The sequence below is a fragment of the Ptychodera flava genome, chromosome 5, assembly GCF_041260155.1.
Source record: "Ptychodera flava strain L36383 chromosome 5, AS_Pfla_20210202, whole genome shotgun sequence".
NCBI classification, from domain to species: Eukaryota; Metazoa; Hemichordata; class Enteropneusta; family Ptychoderidae; genus Ptychodera; species Ptychodera flava.
The window spans coordinates 908507-921177 of record NC_091932.1 but is presented as its reverse complement, the minus strand read 5'-3'; the positions used below and the strand labels follow the sequence as shown (position 1 = coordinate 921177).

The 12671-nt window shown below is 35.3% G+C and overlaps 1 protein-coding gene across 4 annotated transcripts in view; it reads left to right on the top strand.

The window, feature by feature from the left end:
* LOC139132401 (brefeldin A-inhibited guanine nucleotide-exchange protein 1-like) overlaps positions 1-12671 on the top strand; it is a 183288-nt gene that overhangs the window by 157970 nt on the left and 12647 nt on the right. For all 4 annotated transcript variants that reach the window (XM_070698743.1, XM_070698742.1, XM_070698745.1 and 1 more), the window contains 3 exons: positions 10402-10537; positions 11317-11455; positions 12350-12449. In XM_070698743.1, coding sequence (XP_070554844.1) covers positions 10402-10537; positions 11317-11455; positions 12350-12449 — 375 coding nt within the window. The remainder of the gene's footprint in view (positions 1-10401; positions 10538-11316; positions 11456-12349; positions 12450-12671) is intronic.

The following is a 12671-nucleotide window of genomic DNA, read 5'->3' as shown; positions in this document are numbered from 1 at the left end:
AATAATTAATATGATTTTAAATAATTGAATAATTAGGAAATCATCAAAGCCAAAATAATTTTAGTGTAGAATTATCAGAAAGTTCAACTTTTTTTGACAGTTCATAGTGAAATGCTTACCATCTTGGAGGATTAAAACATGCAAAGGCAACTTTCCTGAATCCCAACTTTGACATATTCTGAACCGTCATTTATTGTGCCCTGTATGTTATCTAAAAGAAATTGCTCAAAATAGTCAATAGAGATAGAGATAGAGATAGAGATAGAGAAAGTTCTAATTTCCATTTATGGTTGACTTGGTAATGATAAAATAAAATTACTTTTTGAGGAAAAAAATAGAGTGGTCAATTAAAAGAGTGGTCAAAGTGATAGGGTTTTTAGCTACTATAGACTATAGTCTATAGAAGCTATTGGGATGGGTATCCGTCCGGCGTCCGTCGTCAGTCTGTGTGTATGTATGTATGTATGTATGTCCGTTTGTGAGGCGTCCGTCCACTCAAATATCTTGAGAACCGCAGTACTTACTGATTTGATATTTGTTGTGTAGATGAAAAATATGATTTTGAGAAACTATTTTTTTTAATTTTTGATATTGTTGAAAATAGGCAAATTAATGCCAAAAAAGGTGTTTTTGGTAAAAAATCTTCTCCTTCATAACCGCTGGTCAGACAGCTTTGTTATTTGGTATACAGGTCCCTAGGGATAACCCAACTTAGATTTGTTCAAATTGTGATGAAATATGCAAAATGTATTTTTAAGGAATTTTTTCATTTTTGGTCAAAGTTTGACTTACATTGTATGTAATTCTTGTACTGTATAAACCCTATCAATTCACCCAGAAAAAAATAATTAATATGATTTTAAATAATTGAATTAATTAGGAAATCATCAAAGCCAAAATAATTTTAGTGTAGAATTATCAGAAAGTTCAACTTTTTTTGACAGTTCATAGTGAAATGCTTACCATCTTGGAGGATTAAAACATGCAAAGGCAACTTTCCTGAATCCCAACTTTGACATATTCTGCCCTGTATGTTATCTAAAAGAAATTGCTCAAAATAGTCAATAGAGATAGAGATAGAGATAGAGAAAGTTCTAATTTCCATTTATGGTTGACTTGGTAAGGATAAAATAAAATTACTTTTTGAGGAAAAAAATAGAGTGGTCAATTAAAAGAGTGGTCAAAGTGATAGGGTTTTTAGCTACTATAGACTACAGTCTATAGAAGCTATTGGGATGGGTATCCGTCCGGCGTCCGTCGTCAGTCTGTATGTATGTATGTATGTATGTATGTATGTATGTATGTCCGTTTGTGAGGCGTCCGTCCACTCAAATATCTTGAGAACCGCAGTACTTACTGATTTGATATTTGTTGTGTAGATGAAAAATACGATTTTGAGAAACTATTTTTTTTAATTTTTTGATATTGTTGAAAATAGGCAAATTAATGCCAAAAAAGGTGTTTTTGGTAAAAAATCTTCTCCTTCATAACCGCTGGTCAGACAGCTTTGTTATTTGGTATACAGGTCCCTAGGGATAACCCAACTTAGATTTGTTCAAATTGTGATGAAATATGCAAAAATGTATTTTTAAGGAATTTTTTCATTTTTGGTCAAAGTTTGACTTACATTGTATGTAATTCTTGTACTGTATAAACCCTATCAATTCACCCAGAAAAAAATAATTAATATGATTTTAAATAATTGAATTAATTAGGAAATCATCAAAGCCAAAACAATTTTAGTGTGGAATTATCAGAAAGTTCAACTTTTTTTTACAGTTCATAGTGAATTGAGGATTAAAACATGTACAGGCAACTTTCCTGAATCCCAACTTTGATATATTCTGAACCACCATTTATGTTATCTAAAGAAATTGTTCATAATAGTTTGTCATGATAGGGTGGTCAAATAAATAGAGATAGAGAAAGTTCTAATTTCCATTTATGGTTGACTTGGTAAGGATAAAATAGGATTGCTTTTTGAGGAAAAAATAGAGTGGTCAATTGAAAGAGTGGTCAAAGTGATAGGGTTTTTATGGTAAAGCTGGGCTGTAAGATTCCTCATGTGCTATTTATAGCAATTATGCAATCTGTGTAAACAGTGCAATGAAAGTGTTACATGATTCCTTATAATGCTTTTGATGACCTTGAACTTCTTAAGTTTGAAACATTTGTCTCTTCAGTGTGCTTTCTCTGAGTACGTACAGTCTCAACTTATTCAACAGAACATACTTACAATGTTAATTTGAAAGTTAAAATGTGCTTGGTTAATAGGATGAAAATACTGATATTACAAAGAGATAACCAGCTCAAGATTCTTTATAACCTGACAGATATGCTGTTTTTTTATGACGTAAATCTTGATTTAAGCAAGTCTTGTTTACTTTGATTAGAATGTAATTAACTCTCATTTATTTGCTATTATACACTAATATAGTCTGATGAAATATGCAAATCTGTATTTTTACGGAATTTTTTTCCATTTTTGGTCAGGCAATCCTGAAATGAGCTATCAAAGATATCCACCTTCTTCATCAATACATGTGTCACAAAAGGTTATTCTCTACATAACACAGCAGAGCTCTGTCAACTGTTGAGTCGCTTGTTTTTTCAAAACCGCTGGTCAGAGAGCTTCAATATTTGGTTTAAATGTCCCTAGGATGACCCTAGTGAGATAATTTCATGCAGTCAGGAAATACTTAATTTTGTATCCATGTCTAGAGTAGCTTCAGGGACTTTGGCCTATGTTTATGGTAAAGCTGGGCTGTATAAAGATTCCTCATGTGCTATTTATAGCAATTATGCAATCTGTGTAAACAGTGCAATGAAAGTGTAACATGATTCCTTATAATGCTTTTGATGACCTTGAACTTCTTAAGTTTCAAACCTTTGTCTCTTCAGTGTGCTTTCTCTGAGTATGTACAGTCTCAACTTATTAAACAGAACTCACAATGTTAATCAAAGATATCCACCTTCTTCATCAATACATGTGTCACAAAAGGTTATTCTCTACATAACTCAACAGAGCTCTGTCAACTGTTGAGTTGCTTGTTCTTTCAAAACCGCTGGTCAGACAGCTTTAATATTTAGTTTACTTGTCCGTAGGATGACCTTAGTGAGATAATTTCATACAGTAAGGAAATACTTAATTTTGTATCCATGTCTATAGTAGCTTCAGGGACTTTGGCCGTATGTTTTGTCACCCTTATAAATTATACCTCAGTCAATTTTTGTCAGATTTTTGCCAAAATTTTGATAAAAAACTGAGGCCAGTGAAATGTTGTGTTCATTTGGTCCAAAATTATCAGAAAAATTAGAGAAAAGTTCATAAAAATTGTTAAAATGTTGGTCTAAAATTTTGGTGGGAAAAACTGCAGCACTCAAAGGGTTAAAGTGCACAATTCAGTCGTATGTCTTTCTAACGTATTAACAAGTAATTGTGTACATTATGACAAGGGGTAAACAATGCCATATGACTTTTAATATTTCATGTTGTGTCTCAAATTAATTTACAGTGTAACATTTTATGTTTCTAACTCTGTGGAATCATACACTTTACAATGTGTATCAATGTTGTGATGCTTCATAAGTAATTTACACATTTAGAAATGCATTTAGAAGTTGCATTCTCTTATTTGATTTGCTCCTTTGCTAGTTTTTGTTTGTTATCTGTAACCCAAAATACCAGGTAATCATGTACTTGGCATTGAGAAAGGGGCTATCAAACTCCTGGTCAAAAGAGGCTGTCCAACTCCTGATCAAAAGGGGCAAATGTCAATATTAATGAAACCTGATTGATGAAGAATGCTGTTTGTATATTGTGTAGAGGTGGAATTGAACATGGATTATGCAAAGTCACAACAAAATATGAATTTTGATATTTATGTGAATCAGTGAATGACTTCATATCATGTATTATTTGATAAATTTGTCATAATTGTACCAACACAGTGCTGACAGTAAGGGACTGTTGTAAGGGACTTTGGAAGGCAACATTTCAAAGAATTCTGCTAGCCTCATACAACCACACAGCCTGATAGAAAGTGTTCACAAAAGGTGCCTGTACAAAGCCTTCATCACTGAATTTCAAAATAACACTTCATGCGACAACCAGAGATTTTCATGTTTGTAATCTCTCAATTATACAAGATGAGTACTTGATAAGTGATTGTAAAATACACAATAAAAATGCCAGAGTCAGCTGATATCATATCTCTATACAGAATTGACTTTCCTGTCAGCAACATTTTGCTTACGTGTTCACACACGTGAGCATATGTCGCAGCGATGTCTGTCTGTCTGTCTGTCTGTCTGTTTTTCTGTCTGTCTGTCTGTCTGTCTGTGTGCTCGATATCTCAAAAATGGCTCATCAGATCAGAATCAAATCTGGTACCTAGATTCAGTTTGCAAATGGCAAGAACTGATTAGTTTTTGGTCGATGTGGCTTGCTTACTTTTTGCTCATTTGTATAATTGATGATTTTATAAAACTTGGTACGTATATTGAAGATACTATAATTTAACATTAGTGAAAGTCATTAAGCCATTTTACTTCATCCAAATCCTAATTTGCATATTTAATAAACTTTTGAAATTAACATTAGGGGAACGCTCCATTAACTTAGAAGTACCCGACTAACCCAAGTTGGTTATCAAAGGATTAATCTCTATGTCAACATATGCGAACAGATTATCTTTTAGTGTAAACAAAACATTAGCACTGCCGGAACTACTTTTAGCATGGCCCACGCCGGTCGCACACAGGATTTCCAACCAACATTAAAAGTGCCGTCCAGCACTTGCTGTTACTTTGAGGTCATCATTTAGTTCATAAAATTGCATGAAGAGTTTACAAAAACAATGGTACTATAGAATCCCTTTCAATAAAATGCTGTTTAAACAATACCAGCAGTTAATTAACGTACGCTGATTTTGCATACGAAAAGCTATTTAAGCTGGTTGAGGGTACGTTCACAAAGATCATTGCCCTTTGAACTAAAGTTTTCCTGTCACACAATATCTCTGTACGATCGAAAGGAGACAAACTGAAGATTTTTTGCTTTGTATGAATGTTTATATCCCTATAAAAGAAAGTACGGTAGCGAAAATCAGCACAACAAAACAGGACTTTTACTAAAACGTACTCTTTCAATTTCAGTTCAGACTCAATGAGTGGCATTGCGGAAAGGTGCATGCAATGCAATGCAATGAAAGTCACGAGCAAACTTTGGTGTCAACGGATCCAGTCTTTGAATTATCAATGAACACTCACTTATTTTTCTGGTCAAAAAGCCAAAGGCTACTTGTCCATCGCAACAAGCCTCTCTGTTTGCAGCGTGTTCATTTTTAGCTGGATGCTGGCCAAATTGACCGGCTACTTCCGTATTTTGGCCGGCTACTTTTCAGCAATGTTTCGCTCTCTAGCACCGAAATTCTGGTTTTGATAATAATATTTTGATATTTTTGTTGTCTTACAAGCCGGAGATAACATTTCAGAAGTGCCGATGTGGCTATATGTAGTCTAGTAATTTACGCTGTGAACTTGTTGCTATCTAGTATCAGCCTGTAGTACCGCGATCTGCGAACATGTACTGTACTGGGAATCGCTCTCGAGGTCAACCTTGCTTTCTCGACTACAGCCCGAATTATTCAGATGTTCACATGGGGTGTAGCTTACCATTGGACTGACGTTACGCCCACGAATAGCCAACCATTTCCGAATAAAGCCGACGTTTGTTTCTGTCAAACACGAAAGAGAAGAAAGTCAAACAATATTCAAGTCGATCGACATCGCGTTTTATGGAGGGGCCGTGGTTAAGCGGAAGGGAAAGTCTATGCTTGAAAACTTTGATTTTCTGCGTAAGAGTAGGACTTTGTCTTTTGACTTTGGGAGAAACAGTCATATTGAATTTTCTACTCCACTCTGGGAAAGTCACTGAAATTTTTCCATTGTCTTCTGGCTCTGTGTCACAGTCAATTACTCGTGCTACCATCCACCGGCCGGCCTCGTCAACTGCCTCTACCATTTCTCCTTTCTTATATGTAAGAGTGGCCATACTGTTACAAACGGTTTCTGGCTAGCAATTCATTGATTTCGTTCTTTTTATCGGAGATGTCACAGGATACGTGCAGCTCTTGGAGTAAGGACACGTTACGTTGTTTGCATGTGCATGAAAAAGCTGGACACGTGGAAATAACCTTTACGGCCCTGATACGGCTTTTGCAGCCCGAGGTCGTACGGCGGAAGGGCCCGAGCGTGCGCCGTACGACCAAGGGCCACAAAAGCGGTATCAGGGCCGTAAAGGTTTTATCATATACTGTAATACTTTATCTTTATTGAAGAAAATTTTAACTTATTTTTGTATCACACTTTTATTGCCACAAATGTGATGTAAATCCTATATTTACAAGCAAGCAATAAAAATATTATTATTATTATTATTATACCTTATGGAATGATAAATATGTAGTATACATAATATTCAACATTGTTTAGGAGATAAAAATGCCTGCGATATCAGAAATTCACAGCCATTTGTGTCAGTTTTTCATAAGTACGATGGCCGCTTTCCGTCGCGGATTGACAATACATAATGACGTCATTTGTTTACCTGCAGAATTCTAGAACGCCCAATGCAACATCCGTACTATTACGTGACCAACAGAGATCCAGGTTGAAATCGAGGTGTAAGAAGGACAAAAGCGTGATGTCAGTTTCTTGCAATTTATAATGAACAGGCACGCACTTTATAGTATACACAGGATTTCACTAGAATTTAGAAATAAAAGCTGATGTCACCGGCGCGGCTCCACTGTCGCCACGCGCAACTACGATCTGAGCGAGCAGACGCTTTCCTAATCTCGCGCTGGCTTTGTGTACGAATGGAACGTTTGCGGATAGCAACGCGCGTAGTAACCAGAATAGAGATAGTTCAGAAATGCACGCGATTGCCCATATTTGGGCACCGGGCCGGGGCGTGATACGTAAAAAAAATGCACGGATCTGAGGGCGCTTTCTCCCATAGCTTTACACAGGCACGTGAATGTAGGTATATGATAAGAACGTTCCATGCTGTTCTGATCACATTTGCATATATGATCAATGCGCGTTACTGAAGTGAAGCGTCCGAAAATAGGAAACTTGAATGAAAATGAACAAAGAACGATATTTTGTTCCACCATATTTCTAAAACTTAGTTTAGAGCCTAGATCAAAGAAGAAACTAGATTACTTGCATTGAAAAGTGGGTAGTTCACTTTTTCCTGTCAACATAGTTCCATGTGCAAGCATATGTGTGTGTCCGTGGTATTGAGTGAGTCGTTACAGCCCTGACGTTCCTATCGTAGTCACCAGCTGGATAAGATAAACACAACAATGGAACATTAACACATTTGGGGATTAAAAGTCTTCTGTTTGTCACCCGAGTTGACAGGCAGCAACTCGGGTTTCAGGTACCATCCAAGTTAATGGAGCCTTCCCGTTATGAGGGATATATATTTGAATTTACATGACCAAAATTGATGACACTTGCTATGTACATTAACCCCTTGACTACCAAGGCCAATGTATTCCTATATACCAGGCCCCTTATGTAAATATTGATAAAATCTTGGGTGTGATCATTGTGTGAACACTGCTTAGAGTAAAAATTAAGTAAGTACCAATAAACCATATATTTTCTGAATCAGCATGAAATTTCCCACTTTTTCATACATAAATTTTGTATTTCCAGGTCACGTGACTGATCACATGACACATCATGTGACCAGAGTTGGCAAAGAATATGAATATTTGAAGCATCAGGACGTGTTTTGAATCCATAAAATGACGCAAATTTGAATAAAGTTGCAATTTCATTGCATTGTCTTTACATATATGTAATAATAACTACCCTTTACTTTATTTATAGATGTACCTATTTAAGATTTTTCTCACAAAGGCAGAGTAAATGAACCACAAACATCAGCATCTGACATGATTCTGTATTTGAAGATCAACACATTTTATATTTGTAAACACCTGCTTTATGTCTTCCTTGCAGAAACATGCATCTAAAATGGTTATGATTTATCAAAAAATAATTCACAATATTTAAAAATACATTTTAGGGAACAACATATCACATGACCAAACACATGACCGGTCATGTGACCAGTCATATTGATAATATGGCTGCTATAAAATTTCACTGGCTTATAGTAAAAAATTGTATTTCCTCTATTGTCATTCACGAATATTGCTGTTAATAGAACATATTTACATATAAATCATTTGTTTCCAATAAATAAACATTTCATTTCATTAAAAACAAACAAACCATAAACATCTTCGCGATCGTCCGTACTTCTGAAAACTGTAAACAATCAGCGCGAGGTTTCAGTGATCAGCCTGACCTTTCAGGGTCGAGGTCATGGGTCACAACATTTGCTTCCGGATTTTGGCCATACTCGGACGTACGCGGGCGCAAATACATTCAGGCCAGATCGGAATACATCAATCTTAGTCGTGCTGCGTGCCGACGCCGAAATTACAGGATTTTTAGCGACAAAAACGAAGCAAATACGCCTATTTAACTGTGCCGGATATTTCCGGCACTCAAGGTATATGGTAATTCAATATGGCGCCGGATATATCCGGCGCCATTGGTAGTCAAGGGGTTAAAGATACTGTGATATATAACATTCTTGAACGGCATTAAGCATTTTTGCTTCAGCCAACTCCTAATTTGCATATTTAATAAACTGTTAAGGGATATATATTTGAATTGACTGGACCAAAATTGATGAAACTTGCTATATACTCTAAAGATACTATAAAGTAGGCTAACATTATTGAAAGGCATTTTCTTGTGCTTCAGCAAATTCCTAATTTGTGTATTTAATGAACTTTCCTAATTAGGGATATATATTTGGAATTATTTGATCAAAGTTGGCAAAACATGCTATGTACATTGATGATTATTTATACCAGGTTATACCAATACTGGAAGTCATTTCGCATTTTCATGTCAGCTAATTTACAATTTGCATATCTAATGAGCTTTCAAAGTTTGAAATATATAGTTTGAAGGACTTGACCAAAGGCAATTACACTTGCTATATAAAGTGGTGATACAATGACAGCAGTCAAAGAAATAAATTATTTCTATTTCAGCTAATTGCATATTTTAATACTTAATGACCTTTAGAGTTAATCTGTGGTTAATATTGTTCATTATGTTGATCATAATACTTTCAATGGCAAAGGTTCAAATTTACACATAACTGCAATATATAATGAAACACGTGAGCATTTCCAGTTCATATCTGGTTACAATCTGCTGGCTTTCTTCATGCTGCTACAACAGCAAGAGTAACTACTTCTTTTGAAGCTGGTTTATACTTTTCACAAGGGGCTTTGCATAGGCAATAGAATGTTACAGGCTTTTCATACATGTATGGGACAGTGGGAGCTATTAGTGTTGTTTGTGTTTAAGTTTTCAAAAAACTTGACCTTCTCAAAATTTACTTATACTTACAGTGGTTTATTCAAGAGATCCCACTAATGCCATTGAGCATTGAAAAGTTGGCTGCTGGCATTCCATTTCTCAAAAAATATCCGGAATGTTCAAAGGCCTACACACATATCATTGCAGTAAAAATTTATTCAGTGGAGAGAAAATTTGATAAAATAACACCAGGAAAATGAAATACACCTTACCAGTCAGCTCAATGCAATATTGCTGGTTTGAATGTTGCCTCATAGTGAATCCATCTGTATCGTTGAAAATGACTGTGATTTTCTGAAGAAGAAAGTTGGTATCAAAGCTGAAAACTGATTGTTGGTACTCAATAGCTATTACCGTTAAAGTCATTTTATAAGATGCGTCTTTTATTATGATGTTGCAAATTTTGAACCTGAATTATTTCTCAAGAGATTGGGTGCGACTTATAATAAGTACTTTTTGCATTTTTAAAGGGGGCGTGCCACGAATAACATGGAAATTCTCAGATAATTTTTTTTCGAGGAGTGGGGGGCCTGATGATAGAAGTTCGCCTTTATTGAATAAATAACTTTTAAAGATAATTAAAAGAAGAGTTTGCTTATGGTAGTTCTCTTTTGGAGGATGTGGTTGCCCATGGTTGAGAAACATGTGAAGTGATACAATTTTATTGAACCCCAAGGAACAACAAAGTTTCAACTTTTGATGAATACAGCAGACCTCAATGGTGGCTGGTAGTGTGACAGCTGTGCTGGAAAAGGGGTGCGACTTAATAATGCATACGTTTTCCATTTTTGAAAATGTAAGGATTTCATCCTACTCAAGTCAATCAAAGGAGGGTGTGACTTATAATGCAGATGCGTCTTATAACGTGACTTTAACGGTAATTAATTTTCTCTTGGTATGTATACCTTCTCATAGAAAGCTGAATGGATGACAACTACATGTAACCATGCATTATATGCTATTGTTGATGTCTTCACTCAATACTATGATATCTTGAGTGATATCTTAATGGATAACATGTTATCCCAGCTACATTGGTGTGTACAACAAGGTAAGGTTACATACATTACTCGTCCCTGTCATCAAACTACACGCATGTTATCAGGCAGACAGGTGCATGCTGGGTCTTACCATCACATGACAGGGTCTACAAGTATGTACTTCAACAGTGCTGAAGCCTCAAACTTACATACTTAAACAGTCAGAGATGTTTCAGGTACTTCCTGCCAAACAGTCATCTTAATATCTGTTATTGCATATTTCAATCAGTCCCTGATTTGAATTGTCACTACTCAGGGAAACATGTATGACATCTAAATCTATGGGAGATGTTTGTAATTAAGCGTGAAAAAATACTGTGTGTTTCTGTTAAGTTAAATATGCTTAAAGAAATAGAGTAGGTAGGGGTAGATCTTTTTTTCAAACTTTTATTGGATGCACCCATCAAAAAACTCCAAAATTTGGCAAAATTGTGAATTTTGAGATTTGTAAATACAGTAGGTCAGGTTACTGGAAACACACATTTTAAATTGGCCGTATGTGTTCATGTTTATGTTGAGATTGCTGAATTTGTTTTCTTAGGGCAAATTTCTATCAAATGATGCTATACTCTCAACCATGGTATGTTTTTGGGTCACTTTCAATGATTTGAGTTATTGCAATCACTAAAAAAATATATTACCTCTTGATGATGACAGTGACAAAGTATTGATTTCGATCACAATAATCTTGAAGAACTTCCATCATTATGACAGGGTTTCTTATGCCAGGTTTACCTGCCATGTTGAATTGTGTCTCTTCAGAATGTAATTCTAATTGTCTTTGCAACAGATAATGAACAGCTTGCAAGATCTGGTACTAATTGTCTAGAAAACCTGGTTATATCTAATGGTGCAAAGTTTCAACCATTTATTTGGAACAAAGTCTGTCAATGTATGCTAGACATATTTAGAAGTACTATCCCTCACACGTAAGTACAAATAACTGTACTTGTACAATGAAATGTTTAATTATGGAAGCTTTCTGTGAAGGACTCTATATTGAGATATTTTAGCAGTTCTAAATGATATTCTTCCTAAATAGTGCTGAAGACAGACAGTGTCACAACTTGCAAAGCAGTTTTAGTCCTGTTATAGTTTGTAGGTCTCTGTGAGGTATTTTCTTAACAACGATTTATTACATGAGGTTATGTTTTTGAGGACAGAGTTCAATTATATTTTAGAGAGTTCAACATGTTGATGAGATGCTTTCAAATCTCTGCACAGGCTACACTAAAGTCTTAGAGCAAATTACCATATTTTGTTCCTTTTCTTTCTTGGTGTCTGTTAAGTTTGGAAATAAACTTCAATGATTCCCAAAAGTTCAATCACATAATCAATCATAATCAATCACAAAACAAAATGAAGCACTTGTGGGCCAAGTTTAGACACTTTTTCTGAAAAAATATCTTGATTTGCAAGATTTTTACAGCATGCTTGACAGTGAGTTGTGTATTGCACAAGTTCTGGGACCTGTTGTCTTTTGCATGGGAATTTTTTTAATTATGACAGTTTTCTTGGGTTCGTTGATGATATAATGGAAATAACAGACTCCACCCTGACCATTAACGTTTATTTATGAATGAGAGGAAAGCCAAAATTAACTTGCTCGTCAAGCCTTACCAGTTAATTTTTGGCTTTCCTGTTGCCCTTGCCCATAAATAAATGTTAATGGTCAGGGTGTCACCCTTTATTTCTATAATAGTAGCTTTTGGTTTCTCTTTCGACTTGAGTCATAAGTACACCATGTATTAGTGGGTAATTTGCACATGTACTGCAACTTTGTGGCTGTGTTCTGTAAAGTCATGCTTTGATTCTGTATTCAGGTTGTTAACATGGAAACCAGATGGAAGTGACATTGAAATTGTTATAACACCAGATATGGAAGCAGATGCTGTCAGCAGGGAATCATTAGAACATGTACAGGTATATTGGAATTAGTAGAAATAACATTGGTAGCATTTTTGGAAATGATATCCCATGATGAAATTGTTGAAATATAAATCCCACTATGCTGTAGATTATTTGCAAATATTCAGCATAAAAATGAAACTGGACAGCCATTATGGCGAAATAAGCATGGACCATGACAACTGTATCCTGTGATTCATGTCACTGTACACCATTAGATAGACATAGTATTTAGGA